Here is a 25,591-nt window from a genome sequence, read left to right as displayed (position 1 = left end):
ATTTGGAGAAAGTAAATTTCCTTGAAGACTACAGATTGAAACTAGGGAGCTTAACAAATAAAAGATATGGTTTTCAAGTAATTTTTCAGCAGGTTTTTGCGACCTATTTAAAAAATCAATCATAACTAAGTCTTCAGATTAATATTTAACAACATTTTTATATGAAAATTCTTGGACCAATCAAATTTTAAAAATTATGTCAAAACAGCATTAATTAAAATTCGGACGCTATGCTAGTTTTTATCAAGTTAACAAATGGTTTATAGGGTCGGAAGTGACTCCTTCATAAAATTACCAGCATCTGACTTAAATTTTAATATCCTGCAAGGCATACAAATTAACTACACAATATTCTAGATATTAATAATTAATTTTCCTTTAGATTATTTTCCCCTAGGATCCATCAATATTTTCCCACTGTGTACCCGGAATGGATAAGCTAAAGAGTAAAAAACAGTGTCTGCGGGATTGAAAGACTGACTGATGGATGGACCGAGCGAGCAAACAAGGAAAAACCTCGGCAAACCAAACCGTGGTTTATCTGGGGGCAAAAAAAGATAAACTAAGTGCCCGGCGAGTGCGCGGTAGCTGGAACAAGTGGCAAGCCCAGAGAGATACCTGACTCCCTGTCCACCAATTAGCCACGGATCACGGATCAGGGAGCAATTCCTGCTGACAAGTTGTCGCCATAATTAATAAAGTGTTGTCTCCATATTGTGACGACGATCAATTGGCGACAAATCGCCCTTGGAGGAAGCAAGCAAAATGTTGCAAGCCTGTCACTGGCTGCGCACGCATTTCGGGCCTTCCCCTTCGACCACGACCGCGTTTGCCTATCAGAACGGCCACCAAAGAGGCAACCAGCAGCAGCAGCAACAGCAACAGCAGCAACAGCAACAGCAGCAGCAGCAACAGCATCGGCTGTGGCAGCACACGAAGTCTCGCCTGTCGATGATTCAGTCGAGTGCCGAACGAGCTGATGGTCGCACGTGTGGCGCGGAGCAAACGTATTCGAATTTGAGATTTTTGAGAAAATATATTTGCCGAGAAGCAGAAGTTGGGAAAGTGTGAAATACTGTTAGCATCCGGAAAGGGCTTTCCAGAAAAATAAAGAGAGAGAAATAGAGAATATATATATTTACTCAAAGTGTGATACCGTCCGCGATCTGTGTTGAGTGCTTATGGCGAGTGGCCGGCCGGCCGGCCCACGAGAAATTAACTAAATGCGTGGCGGCTTACTTTCATGTGCATCGGAAACATCGGAAAACCCCCAAAGTTAGGCTGCCCAGATGGATGGATCGGCGGTGTGAAGAGGCACTGGCGACGGCGTCGCTGGCGGTGAATGCAACACGGCAACCAGCAGCAGTAGCAGCAGCAACATCAGCAGCAGCAACATCGAAACTAGTTTCGTTACCTTTTGATACGCTCGATCGTCGGTGGGGCAGGCAACAAAAGGAGATCGCCTTTTGATCTAGCGCTGTTCGATCCATGTTCTGCGTTATTCCCAGGAAATATTCGAAAGGAAAACACATCTCTAAAGCAAATAAATCATCTTTGGCCGTTGAAATAACACAAGAGAAAAACGTTTGAAGTGCCAATGTGAATTTTAATCAATCCAATCCACTAACAAGCTAGAAAAACAAAAAAATGTAGAGTACCAGAAAAAGCAAAGTGGAAATCAAACGAAAAGTATTAAGCAGTCCAAAATAAGTTACACAAAACAAAACAAAACAAAATTCATGCAACTATCAAAATACATAATCTCAAACAAATATAAAAACAAAAACCAGCATAGACAAAAATTTTTATACGGCAACTTAACAATTTTCTATTAACCGAAACAATTTTGACAAGCATACACAAATCGTATAATTAATTTTCTAACTTTAAAGTAATAAATATTGTAGGCGGTAGAACTCTAGCATATAGTAATTTATTAACTAAACAAGTACTTACTTACCACCAAGCATCCACAATATATCACGCCAAAAAGTAGACTATAGAAAACGCATTTAGAAAAATCAAATTCAACAGAAGCGTCAAAAACATCTATTCAACACCGGAAATTAAATTCAGTGAAAATGCCATCGACATTGAGAGTATTTGTGCTAATGTTTCTCATCCACCTGAGTGTCGGCCAGGTGCGGAACGAGGATCAGCTGCTGATGGTTGGCCAAAATGGTGACCTGGACAGCAGCAGCAATCCTGTGATGCACCACCAGCAGCATCAGCAACATCAACTGCACCAGAGCAGTCACAATCTGAACAATGGAAATATGAACAGCACCATACTGAACACTCTGATGGGAGGCAGTGGTGCTGGTCAGGTGGTGAACAGCTCACCTGGTGGCGGATCCATGATCAATCAATTGGGCGGCAGTACATCAAGTGCTCCCTCGGTCATCGGCGGTGGAGTGGCATCGGTGGGCAGTCCCTGGCATTCGGGAGTTGGACTCGGTGGCGGTGGAGTTCCTGGCAACGGAATGGGCTTACCTTCGTCCCACAATCATGGCGGAAATCTGGGCTCACATCCCCATGGACACGCACTGGCCGGGTTGGCAAACCTGGGCATTATAGTGCCCGGCGGCAAGGGATTACCTGGAAATCTTGGATACGGCGGAACCATGCTCAGCGGAGGCGGACTAGTCGGAGTCGGAGCTGCAGGCATGGGAATGGGACTACCGTCCAGCACCAGCAACATGGATATGCAGCAGGGCCATTACAAGTGAGTCAGTCTATACACAGTCTATTCCCCATCTGCGAAAAGCCATCTTAATTGAACTGAAATCTTATCAATTGATGGAGATCTTTCAGTCAAGCCATCAAATTGTTTTGTCCTACGAACATGCCAGCAGTCGCGGCATTTTATGGGCGCTTTTATATGGCTTTCTGTGGCCCCAACTCCAGTTGAGTGAACAATCAACGTTTACAATTAATATCTGTGTCTGCAATTATTAAAAACATGCCTTGGGAAAGCGTGTTTAACCCATCAAGTGAACTCTGATTCGGTCGATTTTGATTTTCTCGAGCGAGCAGCATAACCCTCCATGAACTTTGATTACATAAAAATCAAGAGCCTATGACTAGAGTAGGTTCAATGTTGGTAATTAGGCAAGTGAAGGGCCTTTTGCCTTGAAAATTCACACATGCGGAAGGGGGTCTTTAATTAAGAGTTAATTAGATTGGAAATATGGGAAAGATTCTTCTGAATATTAATGTATGAGTTAATAGGGACTAGCTATGTTTTATGTAAATATAATTTCCGTTCCGCAAAAGATTCTACATTTCTATTCTACCTTTGAAATATAAAAAACTCTTTCCCAAAATCATTCTCTTAAGAAAAACATATACAAATTTCGAGAAGTTCTAAGTACTCACTACAGCCAGCCACTTTATGATCTCTTCTGATTCCCAGACTTTATGAAATAAGCACTTCCTGATCGTTTTCGAATCGATGGATTCGCTTTTGATCTGGGCAAGTGAGTTGCCGAATAAATAAATAAATACCCATCGAAATGTGCAATAGTCGGCACTCAGAGGAAACCCTTTTCACTCCGATCTCCTCAAAAGTGCTCAAAAGCTGCTAATCAGCTGCAAATGCAACATAAATATATTTATCCAAAGCAGACGATGTGGTGGGGGTCCAGCCCGGGTTTAAACAATAAAGTAAAATTATTTATATTGGCTTTGTTTGCGGTTGGCGATGGTGCCGCTGCTCCTTTTGGCTTTCAGCCTGCGTTTGCTTTATTCTGCGGCTGTCAGCCAAAAACATTCCCAAATGGGGGTGCTGCAACCGTGGGGGTTTGTTGGTTGGTTGTCGGTTGTCAAAATGCTGCTAGCCGCCTTTTTTATGATTATTAGCAGATGCGAACGGCGGCGGTGGCAGAGCGTAAATTTTACTTACACTTCACCATTAATTTGCCCACTGACAGGGGAGCAGCAGCAGCACCAGGGACGGGGTGAAAAAAAGATGGAAGGGGGGACTAACCAGCAGGGCCACCAGTTATTATTTGTCATTACAAAACCACCCAACAAAAGGGGAAAACCCCATAATATCCTTGCCAAAGGAGGGATGAGATTTTACACTGGGAAACTGTTTCAAACTTTAGATACTTGTTATTTTCTGAACCTTTGAATATAGGTTTAAAATTTAAATAAATCATTTTTGGACAGTAAGTAAAGTGGGTAAATATTTACATTCAAACATAATTATATAACGTCCTGTTTTTCGTTTTAAAACATGATGACATGGTATTATATTATGGAATAAGTATTAAAATTCTATATTTAAAATGGAATTAAATATTTCATATAATTATGAATATGCATATGATTTCATATAACGTAAACTGGATCCACTTCTATCTATATATTTTTAAATCTACAACCATTACCATCTCATTTTCTTTTAGTGTATGTTTGAAGCCTTTTCCGCAATTGGCATTTCTTTTTATTAAACAAAACTCTGGAGCTTCGGCTCCACTTGGAGCACTTTGCCGGGGTAGAAAGTGTTTCACTTATTTTCCCTCTTTGTATTTATTTCCTTGCGAGGCACATGCACTGACCCAACTGACTAGACGACAGAAATCGATAGACAAGGGGATCCCATCCGGATCCCACTCAGTTCCTCCTGGTTCCGGAGCCCAGCTGGAAAATGGGAGTGGGAATGGGAATAGGAATGCCCAGCCGGTGTCCATTTGGACGCGCTGCTTGATTACAATTAATCGGCTTATTTGAGCAAGACATCGTTTGCTGTTTGCCATTAAACTGGATTGGATGGTAATGCGTATGAGTGTAATGTGTGTCTTCCCAATTACCCCTAGACTCAACTCGGAAAATATCTGCGAGCAGGTGCCGGGAGGAGCACAAAGTGCGACTTTATTGATTCGAAATGTCAGCACGAATCACAAAAAGTCAAGTCAAAACACTTGAAGTTGCACAAGACCAACAAAGTTATTTGCCAAGCATTAATTTCGAAGGCTAGAAATTGATAGATTGCATTTGAGGTCTAATGAAGTTGCTTTGAAGAAGCTTCATTATGAATTGCAAAATTATGCCAGGAATGTATTAGGAGTTGCATAATAAAAACAAAATTTCAGATTCAAATAACCTATGTAAAACCTTTGAATTTTATCTATTTAAAACTTCGACAAAGTTAGCAAATTAATTGTAATTCTCTAAGGTGTTTAATGCTCTAACAACTTCTTTAAATTCTCATTAAATTGTTATTCTCCTTGTGACCCTAATTATTTATTGCTAAACAAACAATACAAAATCCATTACTTAAATATTGCTGGATGAAAACTAATAAATATAATTCTTACAAACTTTATTCAACCCCTAAAATTTATATTTCAAAGATTTGCTTTTTTGTGTAAACCTTTAAGTAAACTTTGAAATCTCCTTATCAGGTTTGGTTTCTATATACTTGTATGTCCTAATGAAATCACTTAGAACCCCTCAATAAAATCTCATAAGCGAATTAATTATTATTTAAATTAATTCCTTAAACCCATTCAAAAACCAATTCAACACCTGCCTAAATCGTTTTGCTAATATGGCAATTCGCATCTCTAACCCTTTGCAAAAAAAAAAATCCTCAACCCGTTGCGACTCTCAACTCAATTTGCCCGATTCAGGACGAAATCAAGATGTGAAGGCCGAAAAGGGAACACAATCAATATACAAAATAATACAAAACGCTGATTAGGGGATGTAATGAAAATTTAATAATTGCCGTCAGGGGGCACTCGATGATGAAGTTCCCTCCGACTGACTCAAAGAAGCAAAAGGCTGGCGCAATTAATCTCCCATGTCAGGGTTGATCCGGCGATGAGAGTAATACAAGAACCAGAAATCCCCCCGAATGAGGAAGCCACGGGGTTGGTTTCAATTTCAGCATTTTGACAGAGCCCCGAAAGCAAAAGGCAAATAATGTAATAATGTTTGACAGTCTGCGTCTCCGTACTCCGTTCTCCGTCGTTGTCGTTGTTGTTTTGTTTAACAGACATTTATGACATTATACGGCGCAGAATTATGTTGTTACAACCCCACCGAATCTGAATTCGAGTCTGAAAGCGAATCCCGGTACCCAGACTCTGTCTTTGTCCTTCTGTGATTTCATTTGCCTGGCAAGCGGCAAAAATCTGGTTAATTGTGCGTAAGACAAAGTCCCTTCCCCTTGCACCCGTTGCTCCCTTTGGCAAACTCCCCAAAGTTAAATATTTGTCAAGGAGTAATTAAAACTTACTTACCGTTTCCTTGGATTCACCCCGCCTCACCCTCAGCCTCACCTCAACCTCTTCCTTTTGTGTGCCATGGCTTTCATGTCCTTACTTCATTGGACAACTTCATGTTAACAACTGCGAGTGCAAGTTTCCATTGTTGCGGATGGATGGAAAACTTTCCGGCTATATCATCTCTGTGAAAAGGAGTAGAGTTGAGTTAAGTTGAGAGTCCTTCCTCCTGGCGGAAGCATAAAAATGTTAATTTCCAAGACACAAAAGAAATGCCTTTGTTTTTTGGCCGCAAATTATGGTCAAGTCCTTGTGTTTCTCTTTACAAGGTTTCCCCTCACAACAAACACTGGCTGTGATGATGATGACGATAACGATAACGATTATGGGCAAAGTTTTGTTTTTTATTCTCGCCGCAAAATTAAAAATATCCAGGGAAAATCTGCGACGACTACTGCAGTTGGCATCGCCATGTGGCACCACCCGAAATTTATTTGTCTCAATACGACGACAATGGAAAAGTCTGGGATCTTGAGATTTGGTAATGGCCTGGAGATTGGAGGTCGTAGATTTTTGGGGATAAAGGCTAACAGCTGGAGGATTTCTGTATTTCTTGTATTCGCAATATGAAATTGGGGTTATTAACTTCTCACTCTTCTGCATTTCTTTAGGTATTTTTGTGCGTCAATAAGTTTGGGATATATTAAAATTTCAGAATTACTCTGGATGAACTTTTTAAATTCATTGGAAAAGATGATGATTTGATGTACTTTTATAATTTATATATTTTTAAAGTTAAATTCTGTGTGAAGTAGAAAGATTTTTGAACCCCAGAAACAAGGTTTGCTATTACTTAAACATTTTAGTGCCGCCACATTCCTAACGCATTCCTTCAGGCTTCATATTTCATGAATAGAAATTTTTATACCCAAAAATTCCATTGTCTAATGAGGCTATAGATCAGCAATTCGATAGAGAATATCCCAGGCGAATACTTTTTCAATGATTATCCCAATAAATAACTCTAGAAACGACTATGGAATATTTCCTAAATGAAAATAGATCGCATTTCGATCTGCTATTCAGTCTTTACTATCAGTTAAAGCATTTCCAGTTCGTTGTTTATGGATTCGATATTTCCTGTAGAGTTTTCTCTAGTAATTTTACTGCTCACAATTTGCCTGCCATTTGCCATTTGAACTTTTTAATTTTGTCGTTTTTGATGGCTGCGTTTTATGAGGCCGTTGTCTCTCAACTTGGACTTCTCGACTCTTTTTATTCCTCCGACTCCCGAGTCCTGATGGCATTTCCGTTGCTGTGGTTTTTGTCTCTTAATGATAAACTGGGGTTCAGTTTTCATCGTCGTTTTTTTGGATTTTCATTTTTTATATTTTTCTCTTTTGCTGTGAATAAGTTTTCCCCCATTTTGGGTAAATTTCTTTATTCCGAATGTCCTTTTGTTGATATGAAAAGCGGGGCAAAGGGAAAAGCTAAAGCTGCGCCATAAAAGTTTAAACAAAAGCAGCTGCCAGACGAGGGCGAGCACAAAAGCGGAGATCGACTCATAAATTGGCCATGATGGAACTGAAACTGAAACTAAACTCAAGCTGAAAACCTGGAATCGAATCCAATAAAAGTCTCGATGATGAACAGTTCCCGAAAAGAAACTGCATTTCCGAGGGTTGCAACTGCTGCAACAATGGGATGCTGCAGAGCTGCCTATGTTCCCATGACATAAAAACGCATTTTCATGTAATCATCGGAAAGTGCGTAAAGAAAAATTCAAGCAAATGACTTAAACAAATCAGGCAACCCGAAGCAATTCAAGCGTGAAGCCTAAAATCAAACAACAAAACACATTTTTAAAGGTGTAAAAAGTAAGACAAACTCCCGAGGAGCAGATGCAGATACAGATACAAATGCAGATGGACACTGGGAGAAATAATTATGATGGGTTTCGGAGTGGTTTTCTTGGAAAAAGATGTTTCTAGAGAAAATATTGTTTTCAAGTGAGAGTTGGAAATTAATTTTCATCAAGTTTCTGGATATTTTAATATGTTTAAGAACTTTCTTCCCCCATCTATATATGTATATATATTTTAGTATCTCTACGTTAGGCTTAATAATTATAGGAACGTGCTGTTGTATTTAAATTCTGGCTGTGCATTTACAAAGGCTGTTTTAGATGGCAGCCAAGTGCAATATGCGGTTGATTCTGTTCTGTGCTGCCAATGCTTTTATTTCATTTCTTGGAGTTTTCGCCGTGTTTTCGTCGTGTGTCTAAAAGCGTGATGGCTTTTCGAGTTGCCTTTGATCTCCGTGTGTGCTCCCCCCTTCGCCTGCCTGCCCGACCATCGTTTTGGCCATCTTTTTAACTGTCTCTGGACCAAAGTTTTCCCACATTTTCCTTCCCGCGTTTGGCAGCGCATTGAGGAAGTTGCATCAAAGACAAACAACGAATTTCCACACACACACAGCCCAAGAGAGAGAGAGAGATGCGGAAACAGCATACATATGTAGATGTAGACCCGCAGTTGGGACCTTGAAGTTTTGTGGACCTTGAGGCACGCACCGCACATCAAAGCGTTTCGGGGGGGCGGGAGATGAGATCAAAGGGGGGACCAGAGCGTTTTGCCACACGCAGTTTGCGACTTGCCCCCCAATTGCAGTCACAAGTCACATATCGTGATCCCCGACAGCAAACCCACTCCACTTCACCAACACACATCCTCCTGCTTAAACGGTTTAACCTACAAAAGCGTTGACGTTTCTGTTTACTTAACCCTTTGGCCCAGGTTATGATTACTTTCGCAAGCGATTTGTAAGAGTTGTGGGTATCTTTTTTGTTTTCATTGGAAAATATTTGTAATAGAATGGATTTTCGGGAGTTGGAGTATAATTGCATAGCCTTAGGCGGATGGGAGAAGATATGCTTATGAAAGCAATCGCTAATTAATGTGTTTATTAAATTAAAGGAAGTTTTTGGGTTTCCTCTTTAAAACTAAAAGGGATTTTATTCGTGAAATAAATGTTTTCATATTGCAAAATATTCATAAACTGCGGATATGAGGACTAATAACAAACTTGCTTACTAAATGCTGAATAAAATTCTATTACTCAATATTATAACAAATAAAATTATGCATAGGGTTTTAACAAATCGATTATATTGCTAAAATAAAGCTGAAGCTGTTGACGCAACTGGAAAAGTTATATTAATATCAAAAATACATTTTAAATTTTATTTTAAATGTATTAAAAAAAATTCCAATCGCTTTTTAACATTATGTTGCCCAAAATTATATTTATATTCTTAAAAGGTATTCCGGTTTTATTCAGAATGAACGATATGAAGGAGGCTTTTCCGACCCTATAAATAATATATATTCTTGATCAGAATCATCAGGCAGATTTGTTAACTTAATAAAAACTAACATGGGAAACATTTATGAATTAAATTTAATGCATTAATGCAAGTTATGAGATTTTAAAAATTTGATTTTTCTAAAAAATTGTGACATAAAAATATCTATAAGTATTGATTCAAACAAAGCTCAGCTAAGACCGCTTTCCTATTCAGTCCTATAATTCAAATGCAGACTGGAAGGGTAAATAAACTTATAGTACTTAATCTCTTCTTTTACAAAAATCAATCATATTTATAAGGGTATTCCATAGGCGTTACTTCCCAGAAGCTATAGATCTTCTCTCCCTCGGATTGTCACCGAAAAAATGTTGCTGCAACCTGTCCCCGCGGCAACATGTTGCCCTCGTGCCAGGCATCCGATGCACTTTTCCCCGCTTTCCCGGCTTTCAGCTTTCCCAGCCAGGCAACAAGGTGAGGTGCAATAAGACAAGACGGCTGGCTGAATGGCTGCCTGGCTGGGCTTTGATGTTGCGCCTGCTGCGCGGTTGCTGTTGACATAATTGGAGTTTTGGATGGTTGGTTCCTGGCCGGGATTGCGCCGAGTTGCCAAGTTGCCGGGTTGCCGGGTTGCCGGGTTGCCGGGTTGCCGGGTTTGCCGTGTCGCTGGGCTGCTGGCCTGGCACTCATTCACTTTGCGGTACTTTAAGAGGCCCGGCACATAATTTGCGCAAATTAGCGACGAGAGTCATGGCATGCCGTCAAACGTCGTTGGCGGGGTCTTTAAACCTAATTGATGCTCCTCCAGCTTGGGCCAACTTCAGGCCACATACTCCAAGCTCAAGTCTCTGCCGCCGCCGCCCCGGGTTTTATTTGCTTTCATCTCGAATGGGTGCTCCAGAGGTGTGACCAAGTGGTAACCGCTTGATGATGCACTTGTGCCGCCAAGTGGATACGTCGTAGGTGTTAATGGGCATTTTCATTCCCATCTACCAGATCAATATAAATTGGCAATCTGACCCTGAACGGGTATATAAAGCCACTGCTGATATATACCGACAAAAGCGGTGGCGGCGACATGAAAACAAAAGCCAGAAAAATCAGACAACCGAAAACAGTTATGGAAATGAGGAGTATCTGGCGAGGAGAGAGCGGAAAATAAAAACCAGGAGCTGTGTAAAGAAGCCGCCGACATCAGTGACATCTTCATTGAATGCGTCCCCCAAATATAAACATGTTTGGTATTTTAGTTAAATTTTTTTAGGGGGAAAAATGAAATTGATATGTTTGCCTTCAAGGCAAGGGAAACGTCTGCAAAATCTAGACAGAGAAGTTGGTTAGTCAGCGGGAAATGAGGCTGGGGAAAGGGAAATGAGTAATCAGAACAGAGAGAAAATCCTCAAGAGTTTTAATAAACTAAATTCCAAGAAACTATATATAATAAAATTTAATTAAATTCTTAATCCCAACTACTAGAATCATATAAATGCAAACCCCATTTCCTAAACAACCTGATAATGCATTTAAATCATTCAATAGCCTCTATATTTCGACCCACTCAAAACCCCAAGAGCTTTTCTATATTGGCTGGTATCACTTTTTGGCCCATCCACAAATCATTTAACCACACCACCCACTTGACATCTCCGGTTTTTCCAGATCTCCAAGAGCTAGGGAAACAAAAAAATCCACTTGACAAAGCGCTGTGCGGTGGTGATCTCTTCTCTCTCTTTGACACGCACACAGAACTATATTTGGGGTTCCCCTCCCTCAGGAAAAATCTCACTTTGCACAGGCGAAATTCAAGAGCAAAATAGCAGATGATGGACCTTGAATGTCAGTCCAAGTAGAGGCGAGGAAAAATAAGGAAAATACCACAGAACGCAGAGGGAAAACTTTGCCCAGCAAACGTTGATTGACAAATGCAGTTCGGGGAGGGGAAAATTGTAGAGCAAACTGTGTGAGCTGAGCGATCGGGGCGTTGATGGATGGACAGAAACATGGACGGGTCGTTTACCGTAAATGTCTGAACTGAGTTTTCCCTCCTGCCAGACGCACCTCCTCCTCATACTCCTCCTACTCCTCCTCCTCCCTGTGGAGGCGAATCACGGGCCAAATTAAATGAAATTAACACGCGTTTAATGTCAAACTGGGGAAAACTCACCTGCCTCACACACACACATCCCACACAACACAATTGTTTACTTAATGACGTTCGTGTGTCTCTGTGTTTGTGTCATTTGTCGGCTTTCCAGCCTTTTCCGCTTTTCTGCGCTGTCATAAAACGATTTGATTAAAGCGATTTTACCGCCGCCTTCGAGGTTCCAAAATAAAAACAAGAAAGAAAAGGGAACGAAATCCAACAGCTGGAGAGTTGGGAACTCCACTTGGCTCTCTGTGTTTTCCAATTAAAACGCAGTCCTGTGCCGCAAGCGATGCGCTAACATTTATTTTCGGAAATCGAAAAAAAATCCAACACGACTCTTGGAGCCAGGAACGAGAGCCGGGTCATGAGTTGCAACAGGATTGCAGAGTATCTGTAGCCAGAGAGCGAGAGTGAACTATGAAGGAGTTTCACATAATCAAAGAATAGTTTATGCTCCCTTTTTAGCAACAGACTAATTCATTTTAAAAATCAGTAAATACTCCAAAGATCATTTATACTATTATTATAATTAGTTGGATCTTTCCGAAACTACACAGCTTTAATGATTGACCTTTTCTTACGTTAAACTTCATATTTTATTAATAAATCAGAACCATTTCAAACCAAAGTAAGTCCCACATTCCTGGGTTAGGGTATCTCTTGCAAAAAACAAGGGCAAAAAGTAAAAGTGGCTGAACGGCGGCGGCACAAATTCTTTGTAATTAGTATTAAAATGTTTTCCGCTACATTTTCACTTGACTCCCTGCTGGCAGTCGCAGTTTCCCTCGCTGGGAATGGGCATGGGCTGAGGCCGAGGCAGTCGGATGCAGTGAAGCAGCCAGTTAGTCAGTTATTCACTTACTCAGTCAGTCAGTCAGTCAATTTGTCTATGTGCCCTCGGGGCGCTTCAGCAAATCCCTCTATCCCTGCAACTCCTCCTTCTGGTGCCACACATCACCCTTAGTATCCCTTTCTCCCCATTGAAGCCGCTGCCTTTTCTCGCATGATTGAAGGCAACATGTGTTTCGGAAATTATGCAAAATTGCCTTTCTGGCCAACAGAGATGCATATATGTATACTAGCTGCCATACAGATGCCAATGGATGTGACTGGCCGATCTCCGTGCAGCTTCCCTCGCATCCATCGGTGCATCAGAAACTCACTTCGCCTTTTTTGCTGCCATTTGGTGCATTTGTGTTGCATATTTCGCTGCTCATTATCATGGCGCACAGTTCATTTCAAAAACAATTAATAATGCTTAAGCGCATCTTGGCGTTGACAGGCGACTGGCAAAATATGCCAAGAAAACCAGCGAATTTTGTGTGGTCACCATAGGTTTTTCCTCTATAACCGATAACTGAGAAAAAAAAAAATAAAAAAAGGCGCCTCTTTTTGAGAGCAAGTGCACATTAAATAGTTTCTGGAAAAATAGTCAATATTTTCCTATTATTTCTTATGAGAATTTAAGATAGATAGATCTAATAATATAAATTGTAAATATTTATATAAATAACGATAGATTACAGAACAAGATTTTTGGTCCTTAAGTAGCAATATGCTTAAGGTTTCCATGGTTTTTATCACTTTGCATCTGAACTTTTAGTTGAAAATTGACCACGAATATTCAGGATACCTTTAGTACTTTAGGTCTTAAAATGAATTTGAAATTAAACTTTAGGAGTGCATACTTTCAAATAAGTAAACTGTATAGTTTAATAATAACTTCAAGATTAAATGCTTCAAGTATGATTTACCTTTGACACATTTACCAAAGTAAAACTAAATATTTTCCCAAATTCTACATAGACACCACTTTCTCTAGTTTTTTTCTGTGTGTAGTTCTACATTCGAATTTTCCGGCTGTGTTTGGTCATTTATTTGGCTTAGATCTGTACTAAGAGTGCTGAGTGGAAACAACGAACGGAAGTGGCCAACAAATTGGTCTGCCAGCCAGAATATGTTGTGGCAGATATGAACTTAGGGAAAATATTTTCCCAACAGTATTTTTAGATAACTTTTCACTTTGTTAAAAGAGTACGACATTCCGCAATAGATGCAATACCAACTCCCTGAAAATATATTTTCCATTTTCCACTTATGTTTAAAAACGCATTTGATTTGTGGCTTCTAGTTTGTATTCCCATTGTTTATGCCATTAATTTTTCTTGTTTTTTCTGGTATCTGGAATCAATATTCATTAACTGGAATGATACATCTTAAATCGAAACTTTCCCAGTTGCCAGCTAATTGGTCAATAATCATGAGTTCTGTAAAGTTTACAAAACATGAGGAGATCGGGGGGAATATGCCAGAAGCCAAGGGATCCATCCATGCAACATGAACTTGTTTTATCACCTCATAACAACAACATTGCCAGCAAAGTGAACTCGACTGATTGAATGCCTTCGTGGCAGCATTTGATTTGTTTAGAGAATAAAGCACAGACCTGTATCTGTAGCTATACCTATCTATCTGTATCTAGTTGAATTTGTATCTGAATCTGTGCGTGGATGGTTGTGGCATCTTTCTTCTTTTTTTTTTTGTATATATGGCGCCAACTTGGCCTCGTTTGTGGGGCGGGATTTTTGCTTAATTAGCACTCAATGAGCAACTTGGAGAGCTGGAAAAGAGTCGAGGAATGTGTGTGTGTGTAAAGTACTTCAGTGCCCCGTATGTACTATGTACTTATATGCGATATGTGGACTTCATGGACTCCACCTCCAAGGCCATTTCGCTGGCGAGGGTTGCTTGTAAAAATCTTATGAGCTTTACGTGACCGTCCATTAATACATCATTGCGGCCACGCTTTCACCCCCCTCGCAAAAAAAATAAGGCAAAGTTTTCCCAGGGAAAACGAGCTGATGATGGCGTTGATGGGAAAGCGAAGCCGAGTTTTCTCCGCCTGTTTGGGGTGTGATATCAGGGATCGCTTTTTTCGTCACGGCCATAAAAACGCATTTTATGCGAAACGCATTTGAGTGGATCCCGGCGAGAAAGAACGGAGTCTGGAGCCAGGACCACTTCCCAGCATCCCAGCTTCCCAGTTTGAGTCCAAGTTTTTGGGCTGCGAGAGGCGGGTTCTTATCAGTTTATTCCCGTGCGTTTCTCTTTTATGGGAAAGTAAATAAAATGTAAGCTAAGAGCTCCCTCGCAAACTTTTAATGTTGATTGCGTTTCGTGTTGATGTTTAATTTTTATGCGAGTCTTTTATTCAAACCTTACGGCCCACCTCCACTTTTATTCCTAGCACACTTGGAAAAATAATATATTTCGAAGATAAAAATAATAGAAAAACAAAGAGAGAACTCTAGAAATATTGCGTGTTTTTACATCTCAAATCATTTCTTATATACGGCAAGAACTAGTATTATATTTAGGCTAACCAACGAATTAGTGAATCATATGATTCAAAGTATTTCTCATCATATTTCCCTTAGTGTACCAAAGCCAAGCCGAGTCGCCAAATTAATCATTAATAGCTAAGCTAAAGCTTTGTTTCCCTGCTGTGTTTTAGCCTCCGTTGCCTTGTTTGAAGAAAATTGCCAGGAAAATTAATTTAAATCTATTCGTTGGCAATTTTTATGGAAAAACTTCAGAGGGCGGTGGCTTTGGGGAGGAAAATTAAGACCAAAATTCCAGCAATTAATTTTAATTGCCCGCCGCCGAAGAGATAATGTTATGACAATTCCATAAATAAGTCTCCATTTAGTGAGAATCGGGAAGTTCATTGCTTGAGATAAAAGAGCCTATCTCGTAAATTAGTCACTGAATCTCAATATTTGGTGGAATATGTTTCTTTTTCGACTCATTCACGAACTTACCTGATGAAAATTCTTAAAGGGCCGAACAGCGAAAAACGCACTGGGGCAAAAACAAAAACATATGGGGAAATGCTGGAGAAAATGCTAAAGAAATGCAGACAAATTGCTGGAATGCCGTTGAAGCATAAACGGGGGAAATGCCAGCCACACCAACAAAAACATGAGCAGCAGAAGCAGCAACAATACATCTAATATTAGCTGAAAAATAGTTTGGCAATGTATTCAATGAAAGGGAGAACAACATATTAGGGAAAAACAAAGCAGGAAAATTGTAGAGAAAAACTTGCAGCAGAAAGTTCAACTTGGTCAAGGAAAGGTAGTTCGAAAAAGTATTGGCAAAAGTGTCGCCTCCGATTTGGGTTCATAGATCATCGTTTTTTTTTAACTCTAAATTGTCATTTGCTTCTAAGATTAAAATAATTTTCAGGCAAACATATTTAAGATACCATAGTAATTTAGTAATCTTCAAGTAAAATCTGAAATAAATCCTATTAAAAACAAGATGCAGCCCTCATTTCAAATCAAAAATTGTAGATGTGTCGTCTCTTATAAAATAACCATTCAAAAAACAAAAGGCTATACAAATTTGTGCATAATTTTATCACTAATACATTTAGATTCAATATAAATATGAGACTATGTACAACAGCAGCCATTGCTCTCAGGTAGCAACAATTGCTGCAAGGCAGCAACATGGAGCAGCAGGAAGTTAGCTAAGGTGTGAAGTGTGGCCAGCGTACATCTAATTCTATATATATACCCCCGGTATATATGGCCATATCTACAGTGCAGTATGTGCGTTGTTGCCCTAATGTGAGGGGGTGCAAGCGAAATGTGTCGTAAAGATTTTTATTGCATTTTTATGGCTCGCGCACACGCAGCAGCAGCAGTAGCAGCAGCAACATCGGTGGCAGTAGCAGCAACAGCAGCAACATCAGCTTCCGCTACATGGCATTTTCGGTCGGCTTCAGCTGCTTAATGATAAACTTTAACGTTGCTTTTGCATTTTCCAATGCCGTTGTTTGCCACAAAAACGATTTTTGAGTAAATAAACCGCAGCGGCAGCAACACCAGCAACACCAGCAGCAGCATCCCCAGCAATCCGAGCAGAGTAAGCCGTAAAAATGCTTTTCAAAACTAAAATAGAGCTCCAGTGCGGAAGAGAGCAAGTGGCCGAGCGACCCTCGCTTTCTGGGTGGGCAAGTAAATTGATTGCTGCTGCTGCTGCTGCTACTGTTGCTACTGCGCAGTTGCTGGCCTTTTTGTTTTTAATCATTTGCCGCAACGTTTTATTAAAAATCCAAAAAACGAAAAAAAGTAGCGACGTCATTTTATTGTCTACTTACTGCTCAAGTCCAAAATCCCATGCACAAATTTTATGAGCCAGCCCATAAAAATGCCTTTTACCGTTCTCCGGTTTTTGTTTTCGGACTTGGATTGGTTTTTTTGTATTTGTTATTTTGTTTTTAATTTTGTGCCAAACTCTCGGGGGGCACATTTGTTGCTGTTGTTGCCAAAGCTGCTGCTGCTGTTGCTGCTGCTGTTCCTGCTGCTGAGGGGTAGCGACATTGTTTACGGTTACAACTGTTTGCTGCTGCTGTTGGATGATGCCAAAATTGATGACCATAATCTTTCGGCGCAGGGAGCTGGATGGGCAAAAGGATGCGCTTTTTATGATGAAGCGCCGAGTTGCAGCCGAAAAACAACCACCGACTGTTGCTGCCCCACACTAACAACCACCCACAAATGCAGAGAGAAAAAATATCTAAGAAATCTTACAAATTTTTTTTTAAATAATACTATTTTTGGTGTCAAATCTAGTCGGAAAAATATTTTGTTGCACATTTTGAAAGCTCTGTTTCGACTAATTTAAATAAAGTGCCCCTTAAAAAATAAGTACAAGCTTTAAAACTATTTGGAAAACTCGAAAACTATCCAAAAATTTTAAATTGATATAAAATATATTTAAAATACTTAAATTTCAAATATACATATCATGTTTTTTCACAAAAAACAATTACAATTATTTTAAGAAGATCCTTTCCCTATTTCTGCTATTCATCAAATACTAATTAATAAAATGGCATGATTTACCATCAAAACTCTCACTATTTTAATGAAATATTAAATAAGATAACTAACTCATCACAAATTCCTGTCAGTGCAACAACTTTCCTTTCCCCTTGTTGCAGCCACATTATTCATTGGGGGGTTTGAATGAAGCAGGAACGGAAGCATATTTTATGTTTTAACGCTGCCGAAATTGGGCAGCAACAACAACATCTCATACATCAGCATTTAGGGACCCCTCATCCTCATCCTGGTGAAAAATAAAACGGAAAAGGGGGATTTTTCCCTAAAGGGGCGGACGTTTGTCTTGCGGTTTTCGCGCTTGCAATTTTGCTCGCTTCTTATTTATTTTTATTTATTTTGTTGTTGTTATTTTTGTAACTGCTGCTTTTACCGCCTGCAATTTAGCAGCTTAAGCGCAATATTTACAACGCATTTTGAAGTGTGTGTCTCTGTGCGCCATAAAGCGAATGAATAAATAAGCTGACAGGTGCAGGAAGCGGACTCAGCGAAAGATTTCGCAAGATCCAAAAAGGAGACGACACTGTTAAGCTCTTTTAAGCCAAACAAATGGCTTCCATATGAATTATTGAAAAAGAGTTATGGCAATTAATGGGACAGCAAACGAAATTAAACCTTCCTTAAAAGTTTACACAAGAAACATTTGTGTTGTTTGTAACTTTATAATTTATATATAAAACGGATAAAATAAGTTTTCCTGGTTTCTTTTTTTGAAAGAACATTTACTTTGAAACGTAGCAAATAAATTATTTTAAAAGAGCAATTCAAATACTTTTATAATGTCTCCAAAAAATCTACCATATTTCTGTGACACCCCTTTTATCTTATTTTTGTTTTCCCCCCTTTTTTTATTGTGTACATCGAAAGATAATTCTTGAAAATTCACGAGCCGTATCGACTTAATGATCTCCACTATTAACGATTATTTGTGCACATATAGTATCTGAGGGAATTGCTCGCCTCTTAGCAAATTGCCCGTAGAAATGACGCCTCATTGGCCCCATTCTTGCTAAGCAAGCAAGCTGGGAAGCTGGAAAGCAGCTGAGGAAGTAAAAAAGCACAAAAACCACAAACATATTGAAGCAAAAGAGGCCAGCGCCTTCTTCTAGTTCATTTGCCGGCCATCAATTAAAGCCAACCGTGCGAGTCAACTTCTGCCTAAGTTCATCAATATTTTCCTCCGATCCGAACCGATTCGATCCGATTGGGTTACAGTATTTGCACTTGCGTTTTTAATTGAACATTTCGGGCCTTGGTAAGTTATGCGACAGCAATGCCAAAAGCAAACAGAGGAAACGCAAACAGAGCGACCAGCGAACAAACAAACAAGCCACCCAGAAAAGATTCGAACGAAATCGAAAATCGACTGGAGTAGAGTTTGGTAGCCCAATGCAAGTCAAATGTTTTAAAAATAAGCAAATGCATTTCGTTGGATGAGGCCAAGAAGGCCAAAGAGGCGAGGAACCTGCTCGTATAGAGGGTAGTGCGTGGCTGGCAGCTGCATTTATGTTTTGGCAATAAAATGCAAATGGTAAAAAGGTCCATAAAAAAAAAAGTTCAAGTCGAAAGAGCATTTTTCAGCTTTCGATATGCTTATGCTACTTTAAAAAAGATTTTATGTCCGACTGCCAGTGTTGATTTCAGTTTTTATCCTCAGCTACACAGGGGGAAAAATAGGTTGGAGAATGGATGGATTTGTTACACTTTTTCTGAAGCATTTATAATAGATTATTTTCTTAAATTTAATCAATAAGTTATTAAAGGAATGGCAAAACATTTATATAGTTTATATAATATATTATTCTACTTAAATAATTTAACATATTTAAGTGAATATAAAACCAGAGCTGAAGGCCCTACTGTCATAGCTCAAACTCTCTCTCTCTTTCTCATTTCTTAACATAAATATCAGATTTAATTGACTTGAATGATATATTCTTTTTAATATTAAAAATCTTTAAACGCTTCCAATTTTAGTTTCAATAATCAATCAATGATCAATTTGTAAATCTATTTATATATTTACCAATTACTCTCTAAATTTTTCAGTCACATAATATATATAAGACATTTATGATAAGTTTATATATTGAACAAGACAATAACATAAAAATGTAAAATATATTTAATTGGTATTCGGGTACACCCTCAATCATTTAAATATTTTTTAAATGGTATATTTAAAAACATTTTTTGCCTTAACTTTTTCGTGAAAAATCTAATTGTTTTTCCTTATTTTTTTCTGTGTATTTTGTTTGTGCTTTTCGAACAGCTTCCAATCGCTGGATGCTGCTGCTTGCAGTGTCTTCCTTTGCCTCCTGTTGCTGTTGCACATTTGCTATGCTCTTTGGGGCAACATCAGCAGCAGCAGCAGCAACTAAAAACTGTAAAGTCCATAAAATGCTTTTGCCGCAGCACAAAGGGATTTATATATTTGTGAGCCAGGGTACCTGTGTGTGTGCGTGTTGAATATTTTACGTTTCTGAAAATTTGATGAATCTCCACAAATGCACGGGAAAAACCAGGAAAAGTCAAGGAAAGGTGAGGCGAAGAGAGAGCACTCAGAAGCACACAACTTCAGCGTCATCATCGCACGAGGAAAATATCCATCAACACTTTTGTTTTACGGCGCTCTCCCACACACCCACAAAAACATATATACATATATATCTAGATATATGTATAAATATATATATTAAGTACATATGTTTGCTGGCACACATCCGTCTGTTCATCAATTTGTTGTGTTGTTGTTTGGCCTAACCGCCAACTCTTTACCTCTTCACCATTCGGTTTGTTTTGCTCTGCGGCCATTTTAATAGCTCTCGACTAGTTTGTATCCGAAAGATACAAATCTATCTCTCTCTTTGAGTTTGCCCAGCGGCTGAGATTTGTGAAATTAAAGTGCAAGCAGGAGTCAGTGATGGCAAAAAAACTTTCGGGGAAAGTAAAATTATACAAATTAAGGAGAATTCTTTCATTTAGAAATTGAAATGAATTATTTTAGACCACATGAAAGAGTGTAAAAATTAAAAGTTATTTAACAACACCAGAACTTCTTTATAAAATATAAAACATCTCTTTAAAATAATCAAAATATGTCCAGCACTGACTACCTCTAAAGGAAACTGTATCCCCTTTGTCTGACTAATTGTTTTAGCCAGTTGCCCAGCCAATTGCCTTTCCATTTTGGCCCGTAAACGTTTTGTCAAAAGGATTAACTCCGATTCGGCTGCCAGTTCTCCCTATCTCTCTCTATCGAGCTTCTATCTATCTCTCTCTCTGAGAGCTTAGGGCTTGTAATTCCTCAATGTTTCCAATGGCTAAGGCGACACACATTATCCAAACTTGAAATGGGTAAAGGGGAAGTTGTTTGTGTGTGTTTCAGGCTTTACGTTAATGCGCTTTGCATTGCACTTGCAACAAACACAACACAACACAATCGGATGTGATAACAATACAAAGCTTACACGACGACTTACACGGGCTTTGAGCCGTAATTGAAGACCCCAAGGGTGTTGGCCGATGGGCATTATAAAGTCACAAAAGAGCTCCAGAGAGAACAGAGATCAACAGATCGACATATGTCACATTAGGCTAATAATACTTTTCTTACAAATAAAATTATTAATTATTATGTAGAAATTCAGGACGATTAATTACTTATCTTTGGGGGAACTTATAGTAAGCTAGATTTTCCTTAAATATTTAAATTCCAATTATATATAAAATTGTTTCTAAATGCTTTCCAAAAAATTTTCCTAGACTCTTCATTTAGAACTGGTAAGTGCTGCTGGGGCCACCCAATAAAATTCCAATCCAGACTAGTTTTCCGTCAATCGACAAATGATATTTTAATCAAGCGGGAAAACTACGTCAAATAACGAAATAAAGCAGCGGGAGATAAATAGATAAAAATTGGCCAGCCGCAGCATGCGGATTTGTGTATCCAAACAATTGTGGCAAAGTGTTGCCGAGAGCCTAAGCAAACAACTTGTAAACATTTCAAACATTCAATTAATTAATTAATGGCGAAAATGTGGCAAATTAATTTCACATAAAAAAAAGTAGTGGGCACGCGGGAAAATGTGGAACAAATCCCAAATGGAATATTATTAACAGACTCTCTGTGAGTTGGCGAAAGTTGAGATCGAAGTGGAGGAGAATCCACGAGAACGATGAACCGGAGAAATCAGAGGAACATACTTGTGCACTGAGAAAAATTTTTAATCAATTAAAAAATATTAAAATGGGACATAAATATTATTTTTTTGAGTATATTAGCTTGTTCTTTCAAGATGTTTTATATATTATATAGTGTATTTCTGGGTGGTTTGCTTCCAATCTAATATGATTTAGAAAACTTGATTTGTATTACTTGGTTTCAAGTTTTTTAAACATTTTTTCTCCCTGCGATGAGGAAAATCTGTGCCTCGAGGCGAGGACGGAGACGGAAATAGTCAGATAGTCAGATAGTGCGATAGCCGCAGATATGCTGAGCTCGTTACTCATACGCCAATTTACGATGCACTTAAGTTTTATGGGAATTTAAGATTTCCTGCAAATCAGCATACTCTAAAACGAAGCAACCCCTCGGGAGGGAGTCCAGAGTGCCACAAAATGATAACCGATGCCGTGGGGCTGGACAGGAAGCAGCGGGTGAGGTGAGCTGCACAGGCGGCATCTTTTTTGAAATAATAAAAAAAAAAGACTCGCACTCGTTCGTTCCCATAAGAAGCTCCCAAAATAACTGGAAATTGATGGAGCACACAGACCAATTAAAACGAAATTCCTTCCGCCCATTCTAAGAAGCCAAAAAACTGATAAGGAAAAGCATACGCCGAGTTGTGTTGTAACTTTGTAAATCAAATAAAAGTTAAAAGTTTTGGGTGGGACTGATGTTTTATCATTGGTAATAAACAAATTAAATTTGTTGGAATGCTCTTGAGAATCTCTGAAGGTTTTCGATGTTAATCATTTAATTTTAGATCCATTTTTTGTGTAATTTATGGCTTTAAAACTCTTCTAAAAATTTTAAACTTCGATTTGAAGTCTTTTAGAAGTTTGTGTGGCGCCATCTGTGTTATTGAATTTACATCAACAAACCCTAGGTGGAGCCAGTATGTCGCCCAATGTAAAATTCGTGTAAAATTCATTTCATATTTTAACATCTTTCTTTTAAACAGAAATAAAACTAATAATAAATTATCTTTATGCCAAACAAATATTTGTAAGTCATTAAATAATAAAAATACCAAACAAATATTTGTAAGTCATTAAATAATAAAAATATCAAATAAAAAATAATAATAATAATAATAAAAATACCAAAATTAGCAACAAAAAACTTACCCAAATTCCTTCCTTTCTCTCCCTTTCAGCGAACACTTCATCTCGGAGCACACAGTGATGGCGGTATTCACATCCCAGGGTCAGGTGGGTGGACCCTGCAGGTATATGCCCGCCACCCGGCGACAGAATCATCAGTGCCGCAAGGAGACAGGATTACCGGGAACCTTGAGTGAGGCACGTCGCCTGGCCACCAGTCACTGTGAGGAGCAGTTCCGCTACGATCGCTGGAATTGCTCGATTGAGACGCGTGGCAAGCGGAATATCTTCAAGAAGCTGTACAAGGAGACGGCCTTTGTGCACGCACTCACAGCTGCTGCCATGACACACTCAATAGCCAGGGCCTGTGCCGAGGGCAGAATGACCAAATGCAGTTGCGGGCCCAAGAAACATAATCGGGAGGCTCAGGATTTCCAGTGGGGAGGATGCAATGACAACCTGAAACATGGCAAGAGGGTGACACGAAGTTTTCTGGATTTACGCGGCGGCGATGGGGACGAGGTCAGCGAGATATTGCGACATGACTCTGAGGTGAGCAAAGAAAGGAAAAAATAAAGAAAAATATTATATATTAAGGGATTAATTGTTTACTTACAGGTCGGCATTGAGGCCGTCTCCTCGCTGATGATGGACAAGTGCAAGTGCCATGGCGTCTCTGGCTCCTGTTCTATGAAAACCTGCTGGAAGAAAATGGCAGACTTCAATGCCACGGCCACGCTTTTAAGGAAAAAGTACAATGAGGCCATTCGCAAGGCGCCCAATCAGCGTTCCATGCGACAGGCCTCATCGAGTCGCATGAAAAAGCCAAAGCAGCGACGCAAGAAAGTGAGTCCTTTAAGTTCCCACTTCCGTTTCCGGTCAGTTAACTAATGAATATGTCACCTCCCTCTTTATAGCCACAACAATCACAATATACGACACTGTACTATCTGGAGACCTCGCCCTCCTACTGCGGGGTCACCAAGGATCGCCAATGCCTGCATCCGGACAATTGTGGGACCCTGTGCTGTGGGCGTGGCTACACCACCAAGGAGTTCAAGCATGTGGAAAAGTGTCGATGTCGTTTTAACAATGGAAGATGCTGTCAGCTGATCTGCGACTATTGTCAGCGTTATGAGGATAAATACTTTTGTAAATAGACGGAGAGACGTCTTTCTTTTCTCTTCCTTCACTTCTCAAAGTCTCTGAAGCTGTCACTTTCTTTCCACACCTCTGAGCTCTCTCTCTCTCTCTCTCTATTTAAAAATGTAATTTGTAAAGTTTTTTTCTACCTTCATTTATGGCTTGTAATTTTTTTCCATTCCTAACTAAGCAAACGAAATATTATTGAAATGATATAAGCAAAATGAACGAAATGATATGCAAAACGATAGAAAACTCTCTGAAAACTTACTGAAAAACTCTCACCCACATAATACATACTCATACACACACACACATATACACAAAAGCGCATACATGCATCTTTCTATATATGTAATTACTATATAGTGAACATTATTAGCTACCGTCGCAAAGGAACAAAAAAAAATCCAAAAAAAATGGCAAAACATTATTTAGCAAAAAAGAAAATCTACAAAAAAACACAAACACACACACACAAAGAACAACAACAGCCAGAAAAAAGCAGACGCTAATAACACACACACAGCAACAAAAACGAAAAATAAAAAACAAAAACAATTTTAATAAGTATTTAAACATACAAAACAAACCAAAAAAAAATACAAAACTGAAATGAAATAAAAAGTTTCACATAAAAATAAATGCTGATGTTTTAATTAATTATTATAGATTTCTAAAATCAAATTAAAATTATTAATATGGAATTTCGAGCGGTTTAAATCGCTTGATTCTTTGGGGCGTTTTTAAACGCAGAATGCATGCAACAGATTTAGCCGAGACTCAAACCGTTTATGGGACTCGCCATAAAATGTAGTAAAGTATCTGTAGGAAGACATGTAGAAAATGGAACATAAGCATTTTTGGATGCATTTCTGAAGGAACTTTTAGCATATATGTATGTTTATATAAATATCAATTAATTTAAAAATAAATAATAAAGTTAGCTAATTTAGGGAAACTGAAGTTTATATACCCTTGTAGATTGTAATTGAAGGGAAGTGGATCTGATACCTATCATAAAACAGCCATAAATACATTAATTTTAATTCAAAAAGTAAGTAAGTAAGTAAGAACCTATGACCAGTAAGTAACTATGATAAGTAAGTTTTAATAAACATTAAGTAACTATGATAAGTAACTAAATATGATCAGCAAATAACTGTGATCAAGTTTTAACTGTGGGCAGTACTTAACTCTGAACACCAGTAAGTAACTATGATCAGTAAGTAACTCTGAACAGTAAGTATCTATAACCGGTAAATATGTATAATCAGTAAATAACTTTGAACACTAATAAACAATGACTTGCAACTTTTGTAACACAACACATTTCTGAGACTCGGCCGGCAGAACTCACTTCGTTCCAGGGATGCTAGAATCAGTTGGGAATCATATCATATGCCCAAATGTGCGAGATTTGTTTTGGCACAAATTTAAGAGCAAGCTATTTGAGTGAAAC

The 25,591-nt window shown here is 38.9% G+C and overlaps 1 protein-coding gene across 1 annotated transcript; it reads left to right on the top strand.

Annotated features, from left to right (window-relative positions):
- The first annotated feature begins 953 nt into the window (after nt 1-953).
- Nucleotides 954-24,774, top strand: Wnt4 (Wnt oncogene analog 4). The gene is made up of 4 exons (XM_020950773.2): nt 954-2,725; nt 23,040-23,538; nt 23,605-23,832; nt 23,904-24,774. The coding sequence occupies exons 1-4, from the start codon at nt 2,082-2,084 to the stop codon at nt 24,144-24,146; spliced, it is 1,614 nt and encodes a 537-aa protein (XP_020806432.2). The 5' UTR covers nt 954-2,081; the 3' UTR covers nt 24,147-24,774.
- Nucleotides 24,775-25,591: the final 817 nt, after the last annotated feature.

Source organism: Drosophila serrata, unplaced genomic scaffold, assembly GCF_035046125.1.
Source record: "Drosophila serrata isolate PLE 108 unplaced genomic scaffold, ASM3504612v1 contig_302, whole genome shotgun sequence".
NCBI classification, from domain to species: domain Eukaryota; kingdom Metazoa; phylum Arthropoda; class Insecta; order Diptera; family Drosophilidae; genus Drosophila; species Drosophila serrata.
This window is presented reverse-complemented; position numbering and strand designations above follow the sequence as displayed.